Consider the following 26,691-nt stretch of genomic DNA (forward strand, 5'->3'; position numbering starts at 1 on the left):
TCAGCTTATCCAAGTCTGAAATATTGTAGGCAGTATGAAAAATGAAGTGAATGCTGGGTTATCCCTGGTGTCCCTGCAGCCACAGGCAGAACTTTGTCTGACAGTACTGCTGGGGTTCAATTCAGGTCACTCTCTTTGGTGTATCTCACTCTTCCTACATTCATCTTCATACACTTTAAACAAACTAGTAGCCTAAATTACAAAAACACACGAGCTGGAAGTGCACCTCTGATGCTGCTCTGAGTCATATAAACATCAGAAGATCTTATGCAATACTGCTAGGCACAGAGGGATAAAAACACAGCAGTGCTGAGAGGTAACTCTGGTGCAGTGAGATTTGACCCCCAGTTGTGCAATTTACATACCTCCCAGCTACTGGTGTTTTTATTTCAGATTGTGCTTGTCAGAGCAGGATTTTAATTAAAAGTGGAGTGTTGTCCTTATCTTTAGGCTCCTGGTGTATCACAACAGGATTCTTTACATGCAGTCACCTTGGTTCGCTATATTAGTCCTTAAAAGTATCTCAAGTAATAATCTGTACCACTGTCATGTAATTAAATGAAAGCACAAAAATGTTACAGTCAGTTAACACACACTAGTTCCCTGTTTGTTAAATCTTTGACATTACATTCCTTGTTTTATGGATCTTTACAAAGCATAATCTTGTGGCAGGAATGAAAGAAATTTGTCTCCTTGGCCTGTTAAGTTTAGAAATGGAACACCAAACACAACTTTAAAGGATGATACACATACTATTTTACACCTTATTTTTATATTCTTTTTGATCAAGCAAGTTAAAGAAACAACAAAGTCTAGAACTTCCTAATGGTGTGCCTTGAACTCTTTTGGCTTCATTAAAGTAAAAGTTAATGTGCATAAAATAACCAGCTTTTGAAGAGTAAGCAAAACCTGCACAGAGCAAGAAAAGTCAAGGCAGTAATGTTGTACATGTCGTACAGGATGCCCTTACACTAATATTTAAAGCCCTGAACTATTTTTCTGTTATTTCACTTTATCCAACATTGGAGAATAACTCTGTGGTTCCAACACATGGCATCTTTAAAGCAGCATAAATGTCATGAAACAACCACGTTTACAATGTATTGGAAATGATAAAGGACAGGGAAATCTGAAGGCAGTAACAAGTGGGTCCATTTGCATCGTGTCGTGCCACACATCTGAAATCCATAGAGTTAATAAGGTTGTCAATGCTGGCTTGGGTCCCAATGTTGTCAAACTTTTCCTGAAGGGCTTGGCGAAGTGGACAGACATTTTGGGAGAACAGGATCACGCTGTTAGACACATCCAACCCAGAGCTGTCAAGCAACCACAAATGGGGGAAATTTTGGACATCCAAGTGCCTGGCAGAGGCCCTGTCCAACCGTATCTGTGGCATTGTGCCATTTAAACAAAGCTGCATTTTAAGGTGTTCTTTTATAGTCACTGGTCAAATGAGTGTGTCTGATCATTGCCCTTTCAAGGCCACACTTGACTAGGGTGTGGCTTAACTTCCTAATGAAGAATCTGTCAGCAGTTTGAAAAACTTTCTGGTTGGCTAAATTAAACCAAATTCTAACCAGAGCAACAGAAATTAGATTTTTAGCCTAGTCAGAAAAGAAGCCTATGTATGTATAATAATGAGGGTGGTAGGAAATTAGTACTCTAGTCACATGGCATGAGTCAGATGTATTGAAGCGACCTCTCTGCCTTTATAAAAAGTTACTACAAGCCACTACTTTTTTCACACACTTTGAACAATGCAGCTTAAACAATGATGCAGCTAATTTATGGATTTTTACGAGTTTGCCTCAAGACGAAAGTGACATTGAAAACGACAACAAAAAAAAAGACTGAGGAAGTGTGAAGTAATCCTGAGGCTGTTCAATTCCAATACTGAAGAAGACGACTTTAGTGGTTTGAGTGCGCAGGAGGAAGATGAAGATAGCGATCAATGATTTTTCCTGGTAGGCTACTGTATTTTTTTATATTCTTAACCAGCCCTGTTACAGGCACTGTTTGGAAAAAAGCATTTACAGTACGTATTTGTGGATGTTGCCAGGAGGTATTTAATTAAAAGTTTAAAAAAAATCTTTCTGTGTAAATATCTCATGTTACAAGGTAGACACATGAGGCTTATAGACAAGTGCAGCCTATATATGTACATTTTATTTTTATTTTTTTAAAGTTAGTGGGTGCCACTTATATTCAGGTGTGCTCAATAGTCCAAAAATTACAGCATGTTAAAATCACTTTTCCCTCACAATTCAATACATTGACCTGTTTTAAATCTTGAATACTGACACACACTAAAAGTCCTTATATCACTTTGTTTCAACAAATTTCTATTTTCAGCTGCTGACATAAAAAACAACAGCGGAATCCTCTGAACACGCCCTTTTCCCCAGAAGACCTGAACGCCGCATTAATCAGCCCTCTCGCATGTGGGCGTGGCCTCTTCTAAAAGGGGGAGGAGTTGTTTGCGCGCGTGTATGTTTGTGTGCGTGTCCGTGTGTGTCCTCCCCGGCCGCATGAGATGAGCTGCCTGCAGTCTTTGCAGCCACTGTTTTCGCCTCCTTCCTCCGCCACCTCCTCCTCCTCCTCCTCCTGTTCTCCTTCTTCTTTGCCTCTTGTCTGTCTGTCCGGTCGGGGAATATTGACCCGCGGTGGCCTGATCCAGCGCTGCTAGAGTCTCCCTCCATCTCCAGGACTGCCACTCTCCCGTTTTTTTTTGTTTTTTTTTTGTTTGTCTCTGAGGGGTCGTAGCCTGCCTGAGCTGATCTTGGCTGGAAGGTGAGTGCATGTTACCGGATGAAACTCTCCTGCTCCTTGTGTGTGTGTGTTTGTGGAGGAGGAGGGGGAGATTTAAAAACAAACAAACAAAAAAAAAGAAGTCAGAGTGGTCAGAGCGCAGGATACATGCAGTAAAAGTTTAATGCGCTGCTGGGATGACACACGCTGCTTCGGAACACATGTGCGCACCGTGCGTAACCGCTTAGCCGGGGACCTGCCTCCCTTTCTGACAACGGCCGGTCATTGAACTTTGAAAACAAGTTGATTCATCGGTCCGGGGCTGTTGCATTCAGCTTTATTTACCTCCCCTGTGTTACCTACTTGAGGGGCGAGCTTCCTGCTGGAGACACCCTCTGCCTGTTCCGGGGTCTGTAGGACGGCGATAAGCTGCCTGAATCCCGTGCGCTCTGCTACACCTTTTGACTGCTGATTCGAAGTCTCTCCATTTGGAAGCGGTGTTTTGATCCCAGCAGCCCGCCTTGTTTACAGTTGTTTCACAGTAACCTACAGTGGCCCCTAGCCTACTTTCTATCCAGTAGGACTCCAGCTCCCCGTGTTGCGCCCCCCTCCTCCTCCTCCTCCTGCCTCCTCCTCAGCTCAATTCTGTGAGAGTTTCGCCAGTCTCGCCTTATCGCCTTATCCTTTTGGCAGCATTTGCTTTGGGGGTGGGGAGGGAGGGAGAAGGAAGCGTTTTCCCAGGGATACTCGTGTAGTCCTACTGCAGTGGTTCCCAAAGTGGGCTCCGGGGACCCCCAGGGGCACCTTTGGGTGGGTTCCAGGCGGTCCCAAAGAAGGAGCCACCTCAGTCTGATGGAGGAAGTGGTTGAGAGAAGTGTTGAGCAGAATCAAGATAAAAATGCTGTCAGAGGTAGTGTGTTTGGAGGCTTTATCAAACTTATAAGTTGATTGATGTTCCACCTCTTCACTAAATCTGTTGTGAATGCATGCTGCAGATGCACCACTCTGTTGTAGACGGCACACTGCTCCACCTTTCTCCCCCTTTAAAAGCATACTGCAGCTCATAACATTAAGTGAATAGTGCAATATTCTGTCTGTTAACCAATACTTTGAGGAACTACGTCTAATGAAAGTAACAGTAACAGCCAGAGAACGAATCAGGCAACGGGAGATGATTATCTAGTCGAACTTTATGTGTGAACGTCTCGACAAAGCACCTTTTCACAGATAGTCTAATCTGCCCTGTCATTTGGGCACTCTTCCAAATCAATTTCTTTATTGGCGGCATGTGGCCTCTGCAGAAAGTTGCATAACCGCACAAATTTATGATTCTGGGAACTATCGATGTTGGTCTGTGTGCTTTGAATGCAGATCAGTGTTCTCATTGGGAATGTAGAGTGAGACTCTCAGGGACTGATGCCCATGGTAAGGTTTTATAGGTAATCCACTCGTGTCAGTGTCTGTTTTCCAGGAAATACCTGACAGTCTCTCTCCTGAGTGTTCAAGAATATAGCTTTCACCTTCCACTAAACCCAAATTGAGTCATTGATGTTCCATTTCCTTAGGTGACTCCTCTGTGATTAGCCTAATATTGAGTAAACCGAGCGGTGGATTAATACTGCCTCATCGCTTTGAGTGCTCAGTTTGACTTTGTTATTTAGCTTTTACTGAATATGAGACTGTTGGATGAATTAAATCAACATTTTTTTTGTGTATTTTTTAAAAATTTAAGCTGAGGAGGAAAGAAAGTACAGACTTTAACCTTCCTAGAGTGAAGTGAAACATGCAGTCTGTCCAATCATTTTTGTCTCATCCAACTCAGCAGCCCTCATTTGAGCACTTATGCCCTGTATGTTAACCCATGTGGCTGACTGTGAAGCAGCCTGATCATGTGGCTGCTGCTCCATACAGTCTACAACATGCTGCAGTGTCTTCTCAAGCATGTGATTTTGTTGACACTCTCCTATTCCTAACCAAAGAGGATTTCTCTTTTCCTTGCCCCTGCCAATTATTTCCTGCTTTCTTTCATTTAATTATGTTGTGGTCACATCACTGTGCACATGGCAACTGCTCGAACTGCGGTTTTCTTTCTCCCCCCCCAGCACCAGTCCTGCTATTTCAAGTCCATGCTAAGTAAGCACAGGCATGACGGGGCATGAACTCTGCAAGACTACAGGCTGCCAAACGGCTGCTGACTGCACATATTGCACAGAATTATACAATAAGCTATACTCGCTCTAGGATTCAGACTTGTGTTCTCCTCGAGAATCTAAAACGCGTCTGGTTCTGTTGCACTTTGGTTGAAATTCTGTATGCTTGGCATTAATCACACCAGAGGTTAGTTGCAAAGCTAAAACTTGAGCTTTACTTGAACTTTATTAGTTTTCCTGGTATACATGTATACATATGTATAGTTGCTCCTATTGCCTTTGCTTCTATGCACATAGTTTCAGCTGTTATCCAAGGGGAAAAGTGGCAGAGATATCCTATTAGCTCGCATTGGTGGTATAAGAGCTTGTGGTCGTGCTCTAGGCAGCATTCCATCAGGTCTTGCGTCAGCCAGCAGTCATTCAGCACTGGTTAGTCTAGGCTTATACACTGTTAATACCCTCTCCCTGATGTCATGACACCATTAACCCAAGCCTGCTGGGGGACCACAGCACAGTTCATGTCATTCCACTGACTGCCTGAGTCTAAAAGCAGAGCAACTTCACCCTGTGTACCAAATCGTTCAGCTGTGCCGTCAGTGGTCACAAAAAAACAATCCAGTGATATTAAGGGCAGCTATTTGTTAAAAGGTTAAGTTCGGATACAGTTGCATAAGTGGGCGTAATTTTACTCTCTCTTCTGTTAAAATGGGTTGAGTTTCCACATACTTGGCCCTAAAGCATACCCCAAAAGGTTGTGTTTGAACTGGTACTTGTGGTACCACAAGTTAACATCTCATAAGACTAATTTGACCACTTATTGTTGACATTACAGCTCAATTAATGTTTTATGTTCTTGGTATCTGAGCTATAACCGCTGAGTAATCATGTTTTGCTTTGTGAAAAGTCATTTCTAAGAACCTAAACTCTTGCCAGAGGAAAAACTTTGCGGTATTATTCTTCCCCCTCCTCCTTCATACTGTAAATATGGACCTGTACAAACCCAATTCTCACCACTTTCCACTTGTGACCTCAGGTGATGCAATACTTGTTTGTCTAAGTACAGTGGATTGAGTTTCTCAGTGTCTGGTGTTGATCCAAATGTGGCTGAAAGCCTGCGTGAGAGGCAAGAATGTTGCCTTTATTCTGTAGGTAACTGAACACCTGAGGGACCACAGGCTCGGGTGGATACAGGTAATGTGGTATGGATGCACGGTGATGATGAAATGATCTCTCTAATGCATAAGTGCACTATTATTTTTTTCCTCTCACCTCTCTCAGCTATCTTTGTCTCTTTGTTCATCTGTGGATCGTCTTTTTCTTTAGGTAGCGTCTCTGTGTCTCACTCGACCAGATGGGATCTACAATGCAAAATCAAAACAATCTATGGTCATTTGAATTTGCTCGATGTACCATGGGGTTGAAAAACAAAAAAAAAGGGTCTTTTTCAGAAATATTTCCCAATCTTAGAACAATACAGGTATTTTTCTGTTCTTGAACTATCCTGCTGCCCTGAACCTCATCCTTATTCTCTCTTGCGTAGCACCTTTGGCTATGTATGCATGTATTTTGCTGTACATTACTAGATTTTTGCCCCCCGGTTTTCTAGTATTATTTCCAGACTTAGAAGCGATTAGAGCTTAATGTGGTGTACTTTGGTACTTATGAATAGGACTTATGCTAAGTCCTTGTTAATGTGATTTTTTTCAGCCAGCCAAGTTTGTTAGCATTCCTAAGAGTAAGTAAGTAAAATAAATCCTTTTCCCCTTTCCCCTCAAGTGGTCGCATGGCACTCGAGGGCCTTTCTGATATGAGTTAAATGTCTTAGTTACAAGGTCACTTTTATTTGGGTTTGATGTTCTGTTTTGGTGCGGAGGATGATGCCATGCGCCTCGCGTTGGCTCGGTTAATGTTTTATCGGCCTTATGGTGTTGACCAAAAGGAGTTGTACTGTAACGGCTCTGTGAATGTTACAGCATCAGTTGTTTAAGAAGTTATGAGCCACCATATAGCTTATTGTAAAGATGGTGTCATGAGAAGGCGAATCTATCTAATGTAGCCCCCTGGGGCCACCATTATGACCAACTTGTGCACAAGCATCATTGCTCCCAAGCCTCGTCCATTCATCTATGCCATTGCATAAGACCAGTTCTCCCAAGCAGCCAAACGAAATTCTCATCCAATTAGGCACTGTCCACGTTTCCAAAAGGCCTTTCTCTCATAGACTGGTGCTATTCAGCCTTCCCCGGCATGACATCAGGCCCTCTCTTATAGCCCCACTTTACGCTGCTGCTCACAAATAATGAAAGCTTCCAATTAATGACTGATCAACATGTGCAACAAGCACATCCAGTGAGGAGTGACTACCATCTAATCTGCTGATTAAAACAGAAGACAGAGATGCTCTGTTCAACCCTCTCTTCCCGTCTTTTAGTGTTGCAGTGCTGCAGAAACAACAGCCGGCTCTGACAACCTTATACGAGAGGCTTGAAAGTTGACAATTACAATTTTTGTCCTAGAGTTATTTGGAATACTCCAATATTTTAGCAGTAGTCAGACTTGTTTGTTAGTTTAATAGCAAGCGATACCAGCAGGTTTTTATTTTTATTTTTTTTACAATTTTCAAATTTTTTATTTAGTATTTTAAAATGCACACTTTTTAAGAGTTTCTGTAGAGCAGAAGGATAGCAGGAGCCACAGGGGGATCACCCCAACACCACACAGTAGCGCAGTTAACTATGCACCACTCCCCGTCTGACATATGGCACATTTTTATAAGTTGCCCCGCCATAGGAAGTTTTGATAACTCACAGCGTCAGGCTAAATATTATCACTTAAGGTGTCTGGCTAGTTTAAACATATACAGTAGAATAATTGACCTCCCCTCTCTAGGGGTTGGGTTACGGTCAGTACATTCACTTCAATGGGCTCTCCACAAGTCCCCAGACACTGAGTTGGAGCAGTGCCATTTCTTGAATTAAGACGCTGTTTATGTTCTGGACTGGAGCACAGCAGGATGAGGGGAGGGGTGAGAGTGACGGGGGGGCTCGGGGCTCGGGCGGCTGGGTGAGGGTCTGGAGGACGGGGGAGGTAGCCGGTGCTTTACAGTGCTGCATTGGTTAACAGTGGGAACCAGTGTGGTGGGTCGGCTTGGCTGAGGTTGGTGGGTGTGGTACTTGAGAGAGGGGTGTGGCTGGAGTCGGATCTCTTCAGATTTAGAACGTTGGATGTCGGGGACTTTGGATATTTCTCTGCTTCACTAGTTTTTTATGTAGAAATGTATGCCTTAAATGATTAGAAATCCATTCTATGTCAAGAAATGAGATTCTAAAAACATTAAACCTGCATGAACTGATTTTTTGGCCATTTGGGGGCAGTGGAAACAAAATGCAAACACAACGTTGTCATACAGTCGCCTGATAAAGTCAGAATGGTGAGCTTTGATTGTATGTTTCTTGCTCAAATCTAAGTCACATATTCTCTATATTTTGTCCTCTTTTGGTATCTACCAAACAGTCTAGTATGTATGCAAACTTAATAAATATAGACTGAGACTTTAGAGGTTTTCTCAATAAAAGCTACTGCCTGCTCAGTGAGAGTCCGCTGAGGTTAAATCAAATCAGTTAAGCTTGTGCTGCAAAACTAAAGCAGTTATCTGGAAGATGCTATGTAAAGAGCTCAGGGCTGACTGCAGTCAGAAGATGATTCTCTGTGGGTTTGTCTCTACCAGCCTTTTCACATTACACATGGTCAGATGAGTCGTTGCTAACATGAATTATTGATTAGAGCAGCTTTATTTATTCTTAGAAACAAGAAAACTAATTGGAGAGGAGAGATGTAGCCATGCACTGTTCTGGTCTGTCACAAGACTATCCATCACACCTCATTTCAGCTTTTGATAACTTTCTGTTGGTTTGCAGGACTTCAAATTAACATTATTTGTAACTAGATACAGTGCACTTTAGGCTGCCCGTTAAATAGCCATCTGCTGGGCTAAGATACCTCAACCCCTATGAATTGGAACAACTTTCTCTTTAAAGTAGTGCTACTCTTGTGTTCAAACTCAGAAGTCAGCATCTTATAGAGCTGTTTCTCCTTGTTATTTCTGTTCAGCTCCTCTCACTGCTGCAAACATTCCTCAACCGTCTACTTTTCTTCTCGAACTGGGTGCAGCAGTGTCTCTCTTCAGGCCTTTGACTTCTATTTGAAGATAAGTGATGTCAAGCTTGTTCCAGCTGCACTGTCTGTCTCAGTGATGCCCCGGGGCTGCAGTGGGACTCCCCAGATCACATGGGACCCAGCACAAGAGTCGAGGGTGTGCGATGTAGTCAGCATCATAATCACAGAGTTACATGTCTTATGTGAAAATGTAAGAGGTGGATTTTGTATTAACCTTGCATGTCATCCAGCCAAACGTGTGCAACCTTCAAGTTTGGAAATATATTGCAGTGAAGTGGCGTACATTGTAACTTTAAATGTCAATAACTTTAGGAACCAACATCCATATTTTTACTGCGTCTTTTTATAATAGCTCTCATTGGAAAACTATATTAACTATCATATAAACAAATCCAATCCACACTGTTTAATTCCGTTGTCCCTTGTCCTCCCTTAAACTGAAGTTGTGTATTTTTTTTTTAGATCACAGCTTAGAAACATTCGTATAATGTCGATGAAAACTTTTCTTCTTTTTTTTTTTCAAAATACAGAAAAAAAGATCTTTACTTCAGATGTGGGATCAAGAGATACTCTGTTGTTAAAAAAACTGTAGCACATGTAGCAGAGAATGCATTATAGATGAGCAGATGGTGGTGCGGAGCCAAGCAGTACCTTTATGGTACGTTTTTATCTATTTTTGGAAATGTATTCATGGAAGTTACTACACAGTGACTCCATCATTTTCCATTTACAACACTAACATATATGCAAAACTACCATCTGAAAAGTTGATTTGGAATTTTTTTCCCTCCTGAAATCAGCATCGGCCTCAAAAATCCAGTATTGTTCTGGCTCAAGTAACATTATCTGTAAGGGCAACACATGTCTTCCAAGTGGGGTGGTGCAGACAGAATTTTAATATAACACAACTGATCAAAGGGTTATCAGCGAGTCATTGGATTCCCTACAGGAGCTGGTGGGATTAGAGCATCTGCAGGAGTGGGTGGTAATGGTTGGATATCCTGCAGAAGCAGTTGAATTTTTTTTAAAAAAAAGGTCTTTTGTAGATCCTTACACCAGGGCGTCGAAAATAAAACACTTCACTTCCTGACACTACCTGACCCTGAGCGGTATAAAAAGTCGCCTTTTGACCTTATGATACCTAAGTAGGAAGCTTACAATCTCGCTGTATGTGTGTGTTATGTATGCAGACACAAACTCACACATTCTTGACTTTCTCTCATGGCTGTCCACCCTGTCCCCAGCTGGCCCACCTATCGGTGTGTGCTATTCCATGAGGTTGGAGTATTGCATGTGTTTTTTCACTCAGTAGCCTATATGGAAAGAATGTGCTCTCTGCGTTCCAAAGATGACTGAGCGGAGCTGAACAGCCTCCTGTTAAGCTGTGTCCAGTCTAATCAGCTGAAGTCAAGCTGACTGAGGTGAACACATTTTACAATTATATACACAAGGAGAGTAGTTGATGCAGCTGAGCTCTACAGATCTTGCCACTGTGGTGGTAGTTTATGAGTTTTAAACCCAGCAATGCAAGTCCATTCGTGAAAGAGGTTTAACTGATTCCAAATGTAGCCACAAAAGGCTGTTTGTTGGCCTGATTTGTTGGCGGTTTTACAAGTTTGGATAGCAAGAATCACTGTCCGGAATTGTCTGATTTCACAATGAATGACTTTGACTTGAGTCATTTTCCCCACAAAGTCCAGATCAGGCACAATGACACCAGTATCCACATCAGTATCTCCACTTTTGACGCAGGTTTGTGTTGATACCAGTTATTGCTTGCAGTTGTACTGTAACATACCATGCTAAAAATTTGACGCCATGTTTGCTAAGTACTTTAACTTATGGTCCAATGCTGATGCTGTAATCCAGCTTTTCTATTGTTCCAAAGAAATACTCTGCGTTGACTCAGAGGAATGTATATGTAATCCCTCTCTAGCAAAGCCACCGATCATGGATTTCATTTCATTTTATAACACTCGATGAAAGTGCAGGGTCAAGTCATTCTTTTGTTACAAGGTATATATTTTTGTCGGCTGTAACAGAGCTCTTCCAGTATCTGAATTAAAAGTAGATCGACCATCTTGACTTGCAGCTTGAACAAGTTTGTGCAACAGTGTTTTTCTGGATGCCCAGCTATAAATAACACCACTATTTAGAATGTTGCCCCGATTATGAAAAAGAACGGGGATATGTATCTATAGATTAGTGAACGCCTCTTCGAAATGTACAGGTGCTGACAGACAGGTAGGCTTTGATTAGACAGGTAGACACGCAGATCAGTAGACAGACAGCTGGCGAGGGATACAGACAAACTGGCAGACAGATTGAAAAAAAAAAATAAAAATAAGAGCCAAGCAGGAAGATAGACAGACAGGCAGAGATACAAACTGAACAGACAGACAAGCTGACAGTTAATACAGACAAACCAGACTGACAGGCAGGAAGGCAGGTTAAAAAAAAAAAAAGGCAAACTGACTTCTTAAGTCTAGGAGGCATGTTTGGTTGCGTGGCTCATAAGACACTCATTTATTTCAGTTTTGGCTTACACACAGTTTGTGAGGTGAAACGTTTGATTTTTCCATTTCCCACTCTAGGTATTTTTATTAGACTCCTTTATAAAGACGTAGAGGAAAGAAAATCGAACCCTGTTACTTAATACTGTGACTTAAATAAGTAGTGACTCTATTTAAAGCATAAGCAAAGTTAATATAGATGGTGTCAACATGGATTCACCATTTACAGAGAAACGTCGTCTTGGAAAAGTTTGTCTGAAAGTTTGTGTTTTTAGTTTGTGATCCCTAACGCCCTTTTTGAATCAGTACATTAACTTTGTATGTTGACCCTCCACAGAAAGGCCCAGCTAACAGCCTCTAAAGTTTGTGAGCTTGTTAGCTGGTCGGCCACTGATCTGCCACCAAGCAAAAGAGGAGGACTGTTCAGGGAAATGTTTCTACTGTTTCAATTAGGCTTTACTTTAAATAGCCAAGGTTTTTTCTGGTGATCCCCAACCTCACTTTTGGCTTCTCTGAAGGGCTTATCACCTTGGGATGTTAAAGCTGGACCCTTGGAGTGTAAGCACATATCAGCACATTAACCCCGACTCTGACCAAGCATGCAGATCTTCTGCTTGTCAAGAGAACCCACAAGGTCTTGCTGCATTTCTTGATTGTAGTTACAGAACTGTGTGTGTCAACAAGGAAGTCAAATTTTGTTATTTTTCTTGAAAGTGGAGTTTCATGGCAGCGTATTGGTTTTAACACCCAGAACAGCATGGGACACTTAAAAGATGAAAATGTATAACTTCAATGGCAGCAGTGGAGTTCAGCCACAATGGTGTTACAGATTTTCTTCAGTTTTCTTAATACATATTTTACATAATGGCTATAGGGACATACACTCACACTATTCCAATTAAATCAAATTGACTTTCGAGTAAAGCAAAGCCCTAACCAAATAATTGGCTCAAGCGCAGTGTCGTATAACATTGCGCGTTCTAGCTCATTAAGTGCAAATCACATACACGTCACATTGCTGCTGACTGTTTTTTTTGTTTGTTTGTTTGTTTGTTTTTTTTTTAAAGGATGCAGCATAGTAATAGATTTCGAGTGAGGGCAGAAACCACATTGGAGTCATTGCTAAACCATCATATTGAACACTGAGGTTCTGTTTTGGTAAATGTACGTCATCATCACTCGGTGAAGCTGGTCGAAGCTGCAATATTTTGAAATTTCATCAGTGCGCTTGTGACGTGGAGCTTTAATCCTTCCTTTTTCACATAAAGACCATGTGTGCATTGGTTTTCCTTTACATTCAGTTTGTAATTATTCAATATTTTCCAGAACACCACATGCACGTAATGGCATCGTGTAGGAGCAGAGAACACCTTCAACAGACTCCTGTGCATTTTGCAGGTCTCACACAGGACAGATTTATGATTCACGATTAGCATTATAAGACCCCTTGCGTTTGAAGTTCACCAGCTAACGCTCTCCCTCATGCAAGTTTGAGCAAAAAAAAAAAAAATCACTTTAATTAATCCAGATGCAGTAACCTCACTGCTGGGTACAGCCACCGCACCCCAAAGTCCCCCATTCTCGTGTGACGATAATTGCACTGTCAAGGTCAGAGATGGTTAGGTTTCAGTACACTGTTCAAGTGGAAGGAATTGAATCAAAGGGCTCTGAGAGGGTCTAATCCCTGCACTGGAATGGCTTTGATTATGTCAGGGAGCAATTAAGCATAGGTGCGTGTATGTTTGGTCAATATATCAGTCACTGAGAGTCGCCGTGGCACATATGAGCACTTTGAAACTTGGGTTGCGAGGTATTTTAATGCTACATGGAACGCCTGAGCTTTTTCCCATGTTTTATCACGCACGGCTGAAATACAATTCGCGGTTTACACCTGCGATGTTCAAAAGGTCGAGTATAGCTTTAATTCAGTGGGATTAAATGGTCAGATTTAGTCCTTTCAAAATGAAAGCAGTTGTTTTGATAAGGATTTAAGCTTCAATGAAGCACGGCGATGTTGTTTAGCATCTGATGCAGTTAGTAGAAGTTTACTTCTGTCCCTCTCGCACAACCTCCTGACTCCTGGAAAAGAAATAATCAACGTGCAGCTCGGCCGCAGATAGTCAGCAAGTTTGCAGCTCTTAATGAGGGGCTGCTCGGAGGGTTTCGGCTGATGTTAATTTGTTTTGTTTTTGTTGTAAACTGTGTGTCTGTAAATAATGTGTAAATGACAAGTCGTCCTTGCATGCCAGCCGGGCCAGGCCACACACATGGACTGACACAGTAACACACACACACACATACACACCTACACACACACACAAATATACACACTCATTACAAACGAGCCCTTTCAGCGGTCCCAGTGATCGTGGTGCCAAGCTCTTTGTTTAGAATGCATTCATGGTTTGGTCATTATTTGTAAGCCCAATTTTGGAGGTATAAAAAAAAGGGGGGGGAAAAAAACTCCTTTCATTTTTAGTTCTTAAAAAAAAAAAAAATGTGGAAAGGGAGAACTTCGAATGACAGCTTTGTTATTTCTCATCAGCTGAAACAATTTCAGGATAGCCCACCTTGTTAAAGGAAAAATAGGAAAATAGTGATGGAAACAGAAAAAAAGGAGAATGGGCAGTTTTCATTGGATCGCTGACCAGTGTCGCTGATTTTCGACTTTGTTCATCATTAGCAACTTATTTTGATTATAACTCACAGCCAATTTTGATTTAAGTGCTTTAGGATTAAAAGGCTTTAAATGCAGCATCTGTCACTTTGTGTAATTTTCCAAAGCTGTCAATCTGACATTCAGAACCACCTCATGCTGTGATTGGCCAAATGGGCTGAGGTGAGAGAGTAAGCAACCTTTGATCTCCTCTCTCAAGCTGTTATTCTTTAGACAGCTATTTCTGTAACTTTTTTTTGTAAATAACGTGCAAGAATGTAAATGAAAACATATGCACATCTAATAATTTAACAATCATTGCATTTTATTATTTGTGTGATGCCTGGCTTTTCACTGGAGCAACCATAAACACTTTAACCTTCAGACTTTTAACGGATCATAAAAAGTAGTTCTTCTCTACCATAACTCAGCCCTGATGTTGTGAAGTTAGTTTGCCTGAAAAAGAATCTTGTTCACCGTACATCCTTGATTTCCATTTACTTGCATAATCTAAAAGCGATGGCTGACTCTACTGGTGCCAGAGCGGTCAAATCACTGTACGGCAAGTTACACAACTCACTAAACACAGCCAGGGCTTCTCAAAGACCCTGAAAACTTCTAAAAAAAAGTGGAGCCTACACACCTACGCACAGCCACACATGTGCAGCATACTGTATGTAAACATCCACACACACCCACATGTACACATATGCCTGCACGAGCACATGTACAAGCAGAAACGCACACATACAAACACTGCACGGCCGCAAGGGCAGCCCGCTCGCAACCGCTAATGCAAACATGAGTTAATATTAGCCGTCTATAAAATGGCAGGTCATATTTTTAAAACACGAACCGGGGGTCATGAACTGCTGCATAAAAGACCATCATAGTTGTGAGCTCGAGCTGCTCGGCTCCAAATATACCCCAGAGTCTAACTTCAGACCTGGATACGTGCCTGCAGGGTATTTTTGGGTCAGTGTTTACAGGTGTTTGTTCAGTGGCAGCAGTGCCAAGAGGTTAGTAGGATACCCACTTTAAGAAGTTCAAATACACTAAAGTCCATGTTGTTGAATTTATGGTTATTTTAACCGAGGATGGCCGGGAGCTAGGCTTCTTAGAACAGAAGAACATATTTAAGTCTCCTGAAGTGCAACATCTATTGCAGTTATTTTAACAAAGACCACACCTCAGAAAATTGTTCAGTCATTCATGTAAAACTGAAGTATGATTGAGTGTGATGAGATTGTTGGTTGGCTCAGATGCAGAATGGTGAAATGAATCCCAAGATGACGAGAACGTCAACAAGGGGGGGGAGGCGTCCCATTTTTAGAATCTTCAGGCCCCATAACAGAGACTTTTATAATACATGGGGCAACATTTCTTTATGGAGCATTTACTGTGGAGATGCAGGGCAATGATGGTGCAAGGTTCGATCAGCTGTTTTATCATCCAAATAAAAGACGTAATACTTTGTCTTGGTTTTAGTGAATGCACTTTACCCTCAGCAATTAACACCACAAATGACTGCGCCACTCACAAGTTTACATGTGTAATGTTCTACAAAGACGCCTTTCAATAACAATAAAAAAAAGTTTCCTTCACCTGTTATCTTGTCCAAATAGTGTTTGTTTTTATGCAAGAAGACACACCCTGAGTGGAATAAGCAGCCATGGCTGAGCGTTTCCTCCTGGAAACTGCAGTATACCAATAAGTCTCAAAAATATGGATTCAGAGAGCCAAGATTTTACACATAACAAACCTAACGAACCAATCCTGTCTTCTTGCAGGGTGGGAATTTCCATGTTTCTACTGTTCTTCTAAATTGGTTTCTGGTTTAAACATGTATGGCTAAATCTCCCCAATATTACGCCTTGCCATTGTGTAGCATAGACTCGGTTAACAGTGTTTCAGTCGAGTCGCAGGTCAGCTGGTGCACTCGAGTTACAGCGAATGACCGAGGGGTGGGTGGAGAAGGAGGTAGAGGATTCATAGATCCACGTATTCTACAGGTGAGGTGTCACGTTGAAGCTATTTGGAAGCCTAAGAGGATTAATTTTTATAGAGAAAGAACCTTAAATATTTAATTTTAATGCACAGAGATGAGTTTTTTTTAGAGGTTTGATCAAAGTCTGGTGAGTTTTGAGACTGTTCTCCAATCAAGTAGCTCAACCTTACAGTCAAATGGGCAAACCTGGTCATTTGAGGGGTTGTGCTTAAGTGTACAAATCCTCACCTTGATTAATATTTGATTTGTTCAAAGAAGTGAAAAGTTTAAATCCTGGCCTGTTTTACAAAATGTCTGATCATGAGTTAAAGTTGCTTTTGGAGATTTGGAGTCATTTTAAACCATAATTATGGGACAAAGGGAGATACATAAGTAGATTTTTTTTAATAAGGGGCAAGATTATTTCTACTTGTGCTACAGATTTTTTAACCAACTACTGCCCCTTCTTTGTTGCTCATTGATGTTGTTTACTGTGGGCCTATGTGGGTTAAGAAGTGCTCTGTGCTATATCTGTCTTCTCAGAACTGAGACTTCATCTTCCTTTCCTTCTGTCATCCTCCTCTCCTACCTTCATCCTTCTTCCCTTCTTCCTTTGTAGTTTTCCACTAACCTCAGTTTGTCTGCTCTTCTTCCTCTGCAGGTTCTCCTCTGTCCATCTTCTTGAGACTGATCCAACCAGACAAATTGCACAAAAGATCTGAGAAACGCAAACCATGGCTGTGGCCGGATGTCCGGATTATTTCCTGCATCATCCAAATTATCAGGTAAATCTCGAATTTCCTGTGTGTGATTTTCTTCGAAAAGGGTGAAATCTTCCTTTAATCCGTGTTCCTTTGCTATTTTACCAGCTAAACTGGTATTTGTAGAGGTGAAATGTTGCCATTGTAGACTAAAAACGAATTTCTCTGCTTAAAATTGGAAACCCAAAGTAACCTCTAAAAATACAGAAGCAATGAGTAAGAACAATTCTTGGAAATTCTAATCTGGATGGGATGTTGAAATTTGAACTCTGTGCCTGTGCAATCTAAGAACAGTCATAATTTGTTTTTGGTTTTTTTTTAAACATGGGATACTAGTAGTCATCCATCCAAGAACTTTGCAATGTTTTGTAGATTTGCTTCCAAGATTTCTAAGAAACAGTGAGGGCGTGGATTCAGCTCACTACAGTCTGTCTTAACAATCCTGCCATTATCAGCCTCTCTCGATCAGGCCGTATGTGTCTGTAGCCATACATCTGACTCACTGGCAATAGTTATTGTTGTTTGAGTTAGTGTTGACTAAAGAGAAAGTCAGTGAATGGTAATGACTTGGTCACAAGATGTGAACACACTGAATTCACAAAGAGCTGTGAGGGGATGCATTAACTGTTGGTACAACAAAGGTACAAAACTGTCTTCTTTTGGCAGAAATAGCCCCAAGTAATGGCTGCTGTTTTTATTCTGATTCTGTTAGCTCATACACCTACACAGAAACACATAAACTAGGACCTTTTAAATTGTATTGTATTTTTTGCAATTAGTATGTTTCTGGTAGCCCTGTGATAGACTGGTGACCTGTCCAGGGCGGCCCCTGCCTTCATCCTAAGTCGGCTGGGATAGGCTCAAGCCCCCCTGTGACCCTCGTGAGGATTAAGCGGTGTATAGATAATGGATGGATGGATAGTATATTTCCTTTTACTTAGTACAAATCGTAGTTCATGTTTTTGGCAATTGTGATGGCCAGGAGCTAAGGTTTGGGTAGTGATCACGGGTAAATGAGTAAATTTTCGGCAACATAAATGATCTATTTGCGTAAAATTTATGATTTATCTGTTTGTAATGTATTTTTGTTTCGCTATGCAATATCATTAACTACTTATTCTTAACTGTGGGAAGTTTTGTGTTAATTTAGGAGTTCTTTTCCTCAAACTGTGTGTCCTCAAATTGCATCCAACCGGATTCCGTCGCTATGTGCCTCAGTCTGAGTAGCTGCGGTTGAGATGTAGAGTCACACAGTGTGGCCAGTTTGCCTTCAATTTATTCTTAATTTGCTAGCACAAGATTCTTCATATGATCCAGATGCATATTTTTTTCCCTCCGTTTTCTTGCATGCAGTACAGCAGTAGTTAGAATACATGCTTTATACAAACAAGCTTGATTTATTACTTTACAAACTGAAACCCTTTAAACATCAGCTTGCATCCTGATGTGCTCATTTGTTGTTTGGTGAGCAAGGACAGACTTGACTTGTGGGCTTTTGAGGTTTTAGGTTCAGTAGGGTTTTTTTTTTTTCACACCAGCCTCCACAGAGCAAAGGGCTTCCAAACATTTGGATTAGGGCAGTAGCACTATTAGCCCAATCAGAAGCTTGTCTGTTGTCTGCTTGTCATCTGGGTCATGGCTTTATCTGTGACCTTTGAACTCAGAGAGAGAGGATAGAGTTCAGTCTGCCTGAGTCTCTTAGATCTTCACACCTTAAAGAGACAGAAACCAAAGATTTGCTTGAGGCACTGATTGTTTTTGTGTATTTGCATCTGCCGTAGAGTTGAGTCTGGGCCACTGGTGTATATTGTTTCTGTCTGTCGGCCTTATTTGCAATGAGGGATGCATTTATTAACAGAACATTATTTAAAGAGCTACGACAACAAAGATAAAAGTAGAATCAATTTAATATATAATGTCCAAAGACAGTGCAAAAAGAGAGCACTGTGAATATATGAAGGTTAATCTTCTCTCTGCTTGCCGCTCCCATTCTCCCAGACACATAAAGCCAACTTTAAGCTTAACATTTGTCTTGTCATTGGGATTAATTCAATGGAAATCAATTAGGGATTTCTTTTGGACAAAGACTGCTCTGACGCTGGAGGCTGGAAAGCTTTAATATCTTAATGGAAGTGAGGCATCATTTCGGTCTTTCATCTTTGCCAAGGGTTCGGGTGGGTGCCGCCGGAGCTACAGTATATGCAAGTTAATGTACACACCCAAGTGTACACTGACACACGCACACACAGAGCAGCACACATGCTCAGACACACTCACTCGACTGTTTGCAAACCATTCAGCTATAACAGATGTACCTTGACTTGCTGAATGAGAAAACCCATTCACTGTGAAATTCCTGGGTTATGGAAGATTTTCTCTGATAAAAGTGCAGCAGCAATGCAAAACAGATTCAACTGAAGATAACATTCATACTAAACCCAGGGGATTATATCACCACTTTAACCTTGTTTCACCATGAGTGGTGAATAATGATGTGTGTGTGCACAGCAGGACAGATCTGATGAGGTAGAAGAAGTTTGCTAGCGGCGGGAGGACTCATCCAGAAACTACAGTACCTGTAACACATTTTTATTTAGGCTCGATGCCAGTGTAGCTGGGCCTTCGTCTCATTATGTAAAACTTGACTAAGTCGCATGCTAAAATGCCATGTAAGCAGAACTCAAGGAGCCTCTGTATGCCAAAGAACAATACCATCATGTATAATCTCTCTGTATGCCAGTGTGTTCAGCCTGAGCAAGTCGATGTGGAATCACTGGATAGACGAGCATATTTGCTGTGAGTGAGCATGAGATGTCTGGAATAACTGTAATTTTAGGTATTGCAGGATTTTATTTGTTTAACTTGCATTTGTTGAAGGCAGATTTTACAATAATGGCGTCTCATTGTGGATGTGGTAATGAGGTTACTGAATTAATCCTGTCAAAGTTGAACCTGACTGTGATTACTTGCACAATATGAACGTGTGCATTCAGTCACCCTCTGCAATACCGCAAGTATGTGCAGCACAACATTAAAACCACCTGCCTAATATTGTTCAGGTCGCCCTCGTACCACCGAAACAGCTCTCACCCATAGAGGGATGGGCTCCATTAGACTTATGAAGCTGTCCTGTGGTATCAGGCTCAAAGACGTTAGCAGCAGATTAGTAATCAAGGAATTTGCACAAGGGGTCTCCATGGATCGCACTTGCAGAGTAGGCCACCTTGTTCCATTCCTCCAGGGTCTAGGTCTGACACTCACATGCTCATTGTAGGTACTTTTGGTGGGGGATAGGGGTACACAATGCAGCAAGCAACACAAGGCTCGACACTGTTGTTCTGAGCCACTTGTCTTTTGTACAAATAAATGTAAATAACACAGAGACACATTTATAAGCTCAGTTGATGAATTTTGTCATTCGGTTATTTACATTCGAGCCATTACCTTTCTATTAGTCTGACTCACCGAATTTAAACCATGGGTTAAGCCTACCATTGCTGCACAGCTCTCTGCTCCTGTGTTACTGTTTTCAGAACACAACAACAACATCAGCAACCTACATGCAGTAAATCTTAAGTTTTTCTAAAGATGTGGATCATGCAGTAAAGCAGCCCTGCAAGTTTTTTCCAGTGAATTGTCCTTTTTAATGGCATTACTCGCCTCCCTGCATGCAAAACAATTGTTCCATCACTATTTTGAGTGAATCCCGTCGGTGCCTCCTGTTGTCAGCACCACCCAAGACGTTTGTTTGTTTGTTTATTTTAACAGGGATGGCGCACAATTAAAAGTAATTGCACCAGAGGTAGCTATAGCAGCTAATTTGCATCTGTTGTCCCTGGGCACGTATGGAAAAAGACAACAGCCACAAAGCAATAATATACGACGTAAAGCAATACAAAACTTAAAAGTCTATCAGTAAGATAATAAATATAATAATAAAAAACAATAAATAAAATCAGTAAAACTGTCATTTGTTTATCAAAATACAGAGCTTTTTCTCCCCAGTAGCAAAATGGCGATGAGGTGCAGCCAGACCATTCTGCACAGTGAAAATAGAAAATAGTCTTGCTATAAGAGGCTACACCAGGGGTCAGCAACCTGCGGCTCCGGAGTCGCATGTGGCTCTTTCATCCTTCTGCTGTGGCTCCTTGTGGTTTTGGAAAATAAATAATGAGTATTTAATTTAAATGTATTTTATTTTAGCTCGTTAGTTTTTAAAATGTAATTCTAAATTTGAAGATTATGGTGATCTTGTAAAATTAAAATAAAACATGTTTATTTTTTTGTCACTCAAAATATGCGTCACAACTGCTGATGTGCGACACCTGCTGGCAGTAGTGTTGTCAACTTGGTGACTTCCTCGCTAAATCTGACGACTTTCCAAATCCTCTTGGCGACTTTTTCTTTGTCTGAAGTGACCAGCTACAAATCTAGCGACTCTTTATGGTGTTTTAGATAGTCTGATGTTAAAACACGTATCGTTCTACAATTACTGTCCTCAGTGAGCAGCGGTACTGCCGTGAGCTCCTCCTCCAGGCGGTCAGGAGTCTGGTCAGTAGTCCCAGCTGCAGTCAGCAGGCCAACCACACATCATTTTTATTTTGCTGCACGTGATAATTTAAGTTCAGCCTTTTATTTAATAAATAAGAGGAGAATTCAAATAGACATTGAGTATTATATTTGAAAGTAACCTTCAACCCAGCATCTTTTTTTTTTTTTCCCCAGAGTTAAAAATGCTTTTGTTGCATGCAGAAATAAAACTTTGTTTTCTCTGTAGCAGTACATTGATTTCATAAATGCAACACAGTGTAGTTTTTTTTCTACAGAACATAAAGATAAAAAACAATATATGCAGTGTTATCTTCATTTTAGATGTCCAAAGGGTTTTGTGGCTCCCGGTATTTTCTGTTCCGTGGGAAACGGGTCCAATTCATAGACTGTATAAGACAGTCTATGGTCCAAATGGCTCTTTGAGTGTTTAAGGTTGCCAACCCCTGGGCAACACATTTGTTAATGTTTCTTTTCATTGCCCCTGAATTGCATAGCATTTCTGTTTCAATGTCCTTATTCGTGTCCATTTTTCCTGCTTTCAATACATCAACTTCATAAACTAACTGTTCATTTACTTCCTAATATAACCAAACTTTTGACAGGATGTTATATATAAATAATCAGTGATATTCACTTGTTAGTTATGTTTTTTATTGTTTGTCATGTGACTCTGAGATCATGATGGTAAACAGTAGGCAAACTTTTGTTCTCACCTCATTTTGAATTTAATGCAGAAGTGGGACCATTGCAGATCATTTAAAATGGAAGGAATATAGTTTTCATAGATATTGCCAATTTCCTGCTTTTTTTCTTTCTTTTTTTTTTTTTTTAATGTTTTAAGGTTTTGAAATGTTACCCGGTTGGTATATTTACAATATAACTACCCTAATGTTACAGTAGAATTTACAAAGTCTGTGTCATTGCGATTGGGCTGTAATAACAACTCAGTGTATGTCACAGTGTGTGACAGTTCATTTTTTTCTGTATTAGTCCTGGAAATAGTGAGTGAGTGTTTTAGTAAGTAGACCTACTTATTATGCAAATACATTTCAAAAACATTGCATTGGTCTGCTGGCATCCCATAGAGCTTTCTGGCTAAATGGCATAATAAAGGCACAATGGTTTATCTTTTACCTTTTAGTAGTCTTATTTGAATTAGAACTCTTTAAAACAAAGAACATCATGAAAAAAAAATACAACTCAACCTAGGTTGATTATGTATCATATCCCAGCTTGTCCGTATCTCATCTGGCTTTGACTACAGCTACAGTGATTCCACAGTAGAAGCAAATAGTTAAACAAAACTCCAGAGCAGACATTAGTGTGACCTCCTGATCTCATTCTGGTTAATTATGAAAGAAGGGATTTCCACTTGCTGCTGACTGTTCGTGTACTGTTAGTTGGACGGGACTATTTGAGTTCGTGCTATTGCTGTCAGTAGGAATTGTTGGCCTGAAGCCAGTCTTGGACCAGTATGTAAGATTTCCACATCTTCAAGCTTTCTGAGAATGTTCAGTTCCAGGTAAAACTGTATTGGCAACGGTATACAGTTCAACTTGAATGGCAGATTGCAGTCAAGTGTGTCCTACTCACCATGTCTAGAATGTGCCAAGTGCACTTTTGGTATTTTCGTGACCAGGCTTGGCTGATGCACCTGTAGCATATTTAACCTCTAAAGACCCGAGCTCTTGCTTGATATGTATTTTTTTTATTTCTCTTTGTTATTTGATCTGATCAAATAACAAAGAGAATAAAAAATATATTTAAAAAAAACCCAAAAATATATATAATTTTTTTAAAGTAAAAAAATAAATAAAAAATAAAAAATTATATATATATTCAAAAAATGTTTAAAAATATAACAATAATAAAATGAAAATAGTAAAATTATAAAAAACTTAAAAAAATATTATATATATATATATATAAAATTAACTACTGTGGTAATATAACCCAAAATGTGATGTCCACGCATGTGGGTCTTAAGAGGTTAAGCCATACTGGGAGGGATGAGAAACAATGCTTTATCAGACAGTATAGGGGAACACACTGCTATTTGTGACAGCTGAGGCAAATCACACATTTCAACATGTGACTTTGTCGCTCTGGCAATAAACTTGTACATTTTTGTCCCAGGAAGCACCACAAGATAACAAATTCAGAACAGTCACTTTCAGTTTGTGCTGCTCCTCACAGCCACATGTCTACCTTCATAGTAATTTAAAGCTGAACATGTCCATCTCCTATATGTTTGTTGTGGATAACTTGCAGGACGACTGGTGGTTGTTTAGCCAGCAGAACTGCAGATCATGATTTAAAACTTGCGACGTTACTCCACTTAGAGACTGCAAAGATGGAGCTAAAGAGCGTAAAGGAGAGGCTGTCAGTATGGACAGGTTGCTGCTGTGGATTACAATGCTGGTAGGACCTACTCATTGTTCTTTATTCTGTTAAATTCACTATTAGAATGCAATTAAATTTTTTGCTGTGTGATCAGTCAGCTGTTTGAAAAGCATGGAATATAAGCGGAAAGAAGAACAAAGTGCTAATAAAGTGGTTTACGTGGTTTTAGGGGGGTTTATATGGGTGTAACTTCATCAAGTAAAGTGACCAAAGTATAATACGGAACACAAGTGCACTGAGCAATTTTCTGATCAGGCAGCAGCTTGTGAAAGACAAACTCATTCTTGGCACTAGTGGTGTTCAGAAAAAAAAAAAAAAAAAAACTACAGTGAACTGACTGCACTGAATCATCATTGTCACTGTCCGAATGAAGAACTTTCAGCACACCTTCCCTCACTGGTAGTTCTGCTGTCAGCTCAACTGTGATTCGCCTTTCGATGCTTCTTTGTTAAAAGAGCCACGAAAAGCGCTGCAAGAATGAATCTCAAACTTCATTAAATGAAGCGATTTGCATCAGCAAACAGGGTTATGATTTGTACCTCTACTTGGCAGCAAGATTGCAGTGCATGGCTGGATCTGCACACCTTCTCCTACACTTGTCCTCCCAGTGCGGGTCCATAACAAGTCACCAAGACACCAAACCGATGCAGTTGTAAAAATAACCTCAGTACACCACAGAAAAGGACAAATTCTCCTTTGCGTTCCCTGCCCTGAGCCAGCATTGAAATAGAGCCTGACGTATTGTTATGGAACCGTTTCAGCTGTTCCTTCTTAGCCCCTTTGTAAGTCTAGTCTGTTAATTACACTGACCTCCTCTAAAGATGTGGCTTTGACGTGCGTCTCAGACTTTTCTCTCTTGTTTGAAGCCCAACCTTCAGACCTTTGCGTCTGTCCTGCTTTCAGTGCCTTGACCTTGTCTCTAGCCTTCCACTGACCCCTTTTAAAAAGCTCAACCCTCAACCCTTTGACTCCTGTCTGGAGTTCCTTTCAACTTCATCAATATGAAAGGGCCCTTATATGCACCTTGTCAAAACTTGGTCCCTTGGACTCTTAGTCCTGTTTTGACCCCTCTTAAAGAACTTAAGCAACACGTGTGTACATCTGTGTGAATGTCCTTTTGTGTCTGTGGAAATGAATGAGTGTGAGAGAAGCAGGACGAGAAAATGCAAGAACAAAGATAAAAGAACAACATTGGTGTGTGTGTGTGTGTGTGTGCGCGCGCGCGCGTGTGTGTGTGTGTGTGTGTGTGCGTGTGCGTGTGTTTCAAAAGACAGAAAAAAGTCAGCCTTCATATGCTACCTTCTTTTGTCTGTGATCTTTTGAAGTCTTGGGCCTTATAGGATCCCATAAAAATGGATGCAGCATTAGTCAGTAGAATGGCTGAGGGTTATGCTAAATATCCACAATCTATTGGATTAAATCCCAAAGTTAACATTCTGTCAATTGTCTATACACGAATCAAAGGCTGTCAGTTTCTTTTTCTTTTTTTTGTGTGGCAAAGATCACAAAAGAGTTCAAGGTGTATGTGTGTGCATGTGTGTGCATGTGTGTGTGTGAACTCATTTACTCCCAGACAGTCATGCAAAACAGCATTCAAGACCAGTATATGGTGTGAAAGAGTCACAATGGAGCTCAACCATGACCATCCAGTCCTGAATGCACACACACACAAACCAATGTTGTGCTGTACCATCCCACTAACCAAACAGTGTCCCAGTGCTGTTTGGGTGACTGGGTAGGGATCAGTCACAGTCTGGTAGCTGGACCCCCAGACGGTGCGCGTCGATGACGGGGTTCGCTGTGTGACAGGAACAAATGGAGTGACGCGGTGGTTGTTTCATTTATTTAAAAAAAATTTTTTTTTAAATCCAAAATCAGGTTAGGCCTATTAAGAGCCAAAATCTCCTTTTCGGTCCACAAAGACAGCTGGAATTCAAGACAATACAAAGACAGAACAATGCAACATAATGATTGGATGCGGTTGGGTTAGTTGGTATAGAAGAGCGGGTTGGGGGCGGTGGTGGCGGACAGAGCCATATACCGGCGTTGTGCGTCCAGTTGTACTCAGTTTAGTCCGAACCTAGGTACCAGTATACACCAGAGAAGAACACAAAGTTCTTTACCACTAACACTAAAATTCAAAATTTGCAGGCAAATCGAGGATTATACATTTTCAATCTCTTTTAGTCGAACCCTTATTTTGAGGAATGGAGACATCAGGGTGGAATTCTACTTCAAGCTTTATTCTCACAGTGAGTCGATTCTTTTTGAAGTGCTCATTAAATCGTGTTGGCAAAGTTAATTTAAATCTCACAAATGCCTTAAGACTTCATAGGGGTTGCAGTTGGAGCTCTAAAAAAATGAATATCTCTGTAGACAAACTTCTGCTTTTAAGGCAAAAGTGGCTAATTCAGGATCGCCATGAAGCAGCGTGATGCAAGGAGACACAAATTTGACAAAATTCTTCTAAAAAAACCTTTCAACTTCTGAAATAAGCTGTTATTTAGGTTAAAACAGGTTGTTAGAGCACATTAGCTGTGTGTGTTAGAGTGTGTCAAACACTGAACAAGGGAAACCAGCCAAAGTGTGAAGACTAGTTGTTTAAACAGTGATACAAATTGTAGTATGGCAACTTCCCTAATTCACAAATTAAAGGTGCTTTTACAGAATAGCACGATGAGCACCGGTCTCATCATCGTTTCATCGATGTAATGCAATATCTCTGGAGGAAACAAACATACGTCTG

General features: G+C 40.8%; 1 protein-coding gene across 3 annotated transcripts in view; it reads left to right on the forward strand.

Moving 5' to 3' along the window:
- The first annotated feature begins 2,217 nt into the window (after positions 1-2,217).
- Positions 2,218-26,691, forward strand: part of LOC103365332 (growth factor receptor-bound protein 10-like) — a 69,630-nt gene continuing 45,156 nt past the window's right edge. For all 3 annotated transcript variants that reach the window (XM_008292750.1, XM_008292752.1, XM_008292751.1), the window contains exons 1-2: positions 2,218-2,790; positions 16,892-17,015. In XM_008292750.1, the coding sequence (XP_008290972.1) occupies positions 16,965-17,015 (51 nt within the window). In that variant the 5' untranslated portion in view covers positions 2,218-2,790; positions 16,892-16,964. The remainder of the gene's footprint in view (positions 2,791-16,891; positions 17,016-26,691) is intronic.

This window comes from Stegastes partitus, unplaced genomic scaffold, assembly GCF_000690725.1.
Source record: "Stegastes partitus isolate 25-593 unplaced genomic scaffold, Stegastes_partitus-1.0.2 Scaffold829, whole genome shotgun sequence".
Taxonomy (NCBI): Eukaryota; Metazoa; Chordata; class Actinopteri; family Pomacentridae; genus Stegastes; species Stegastes partitus.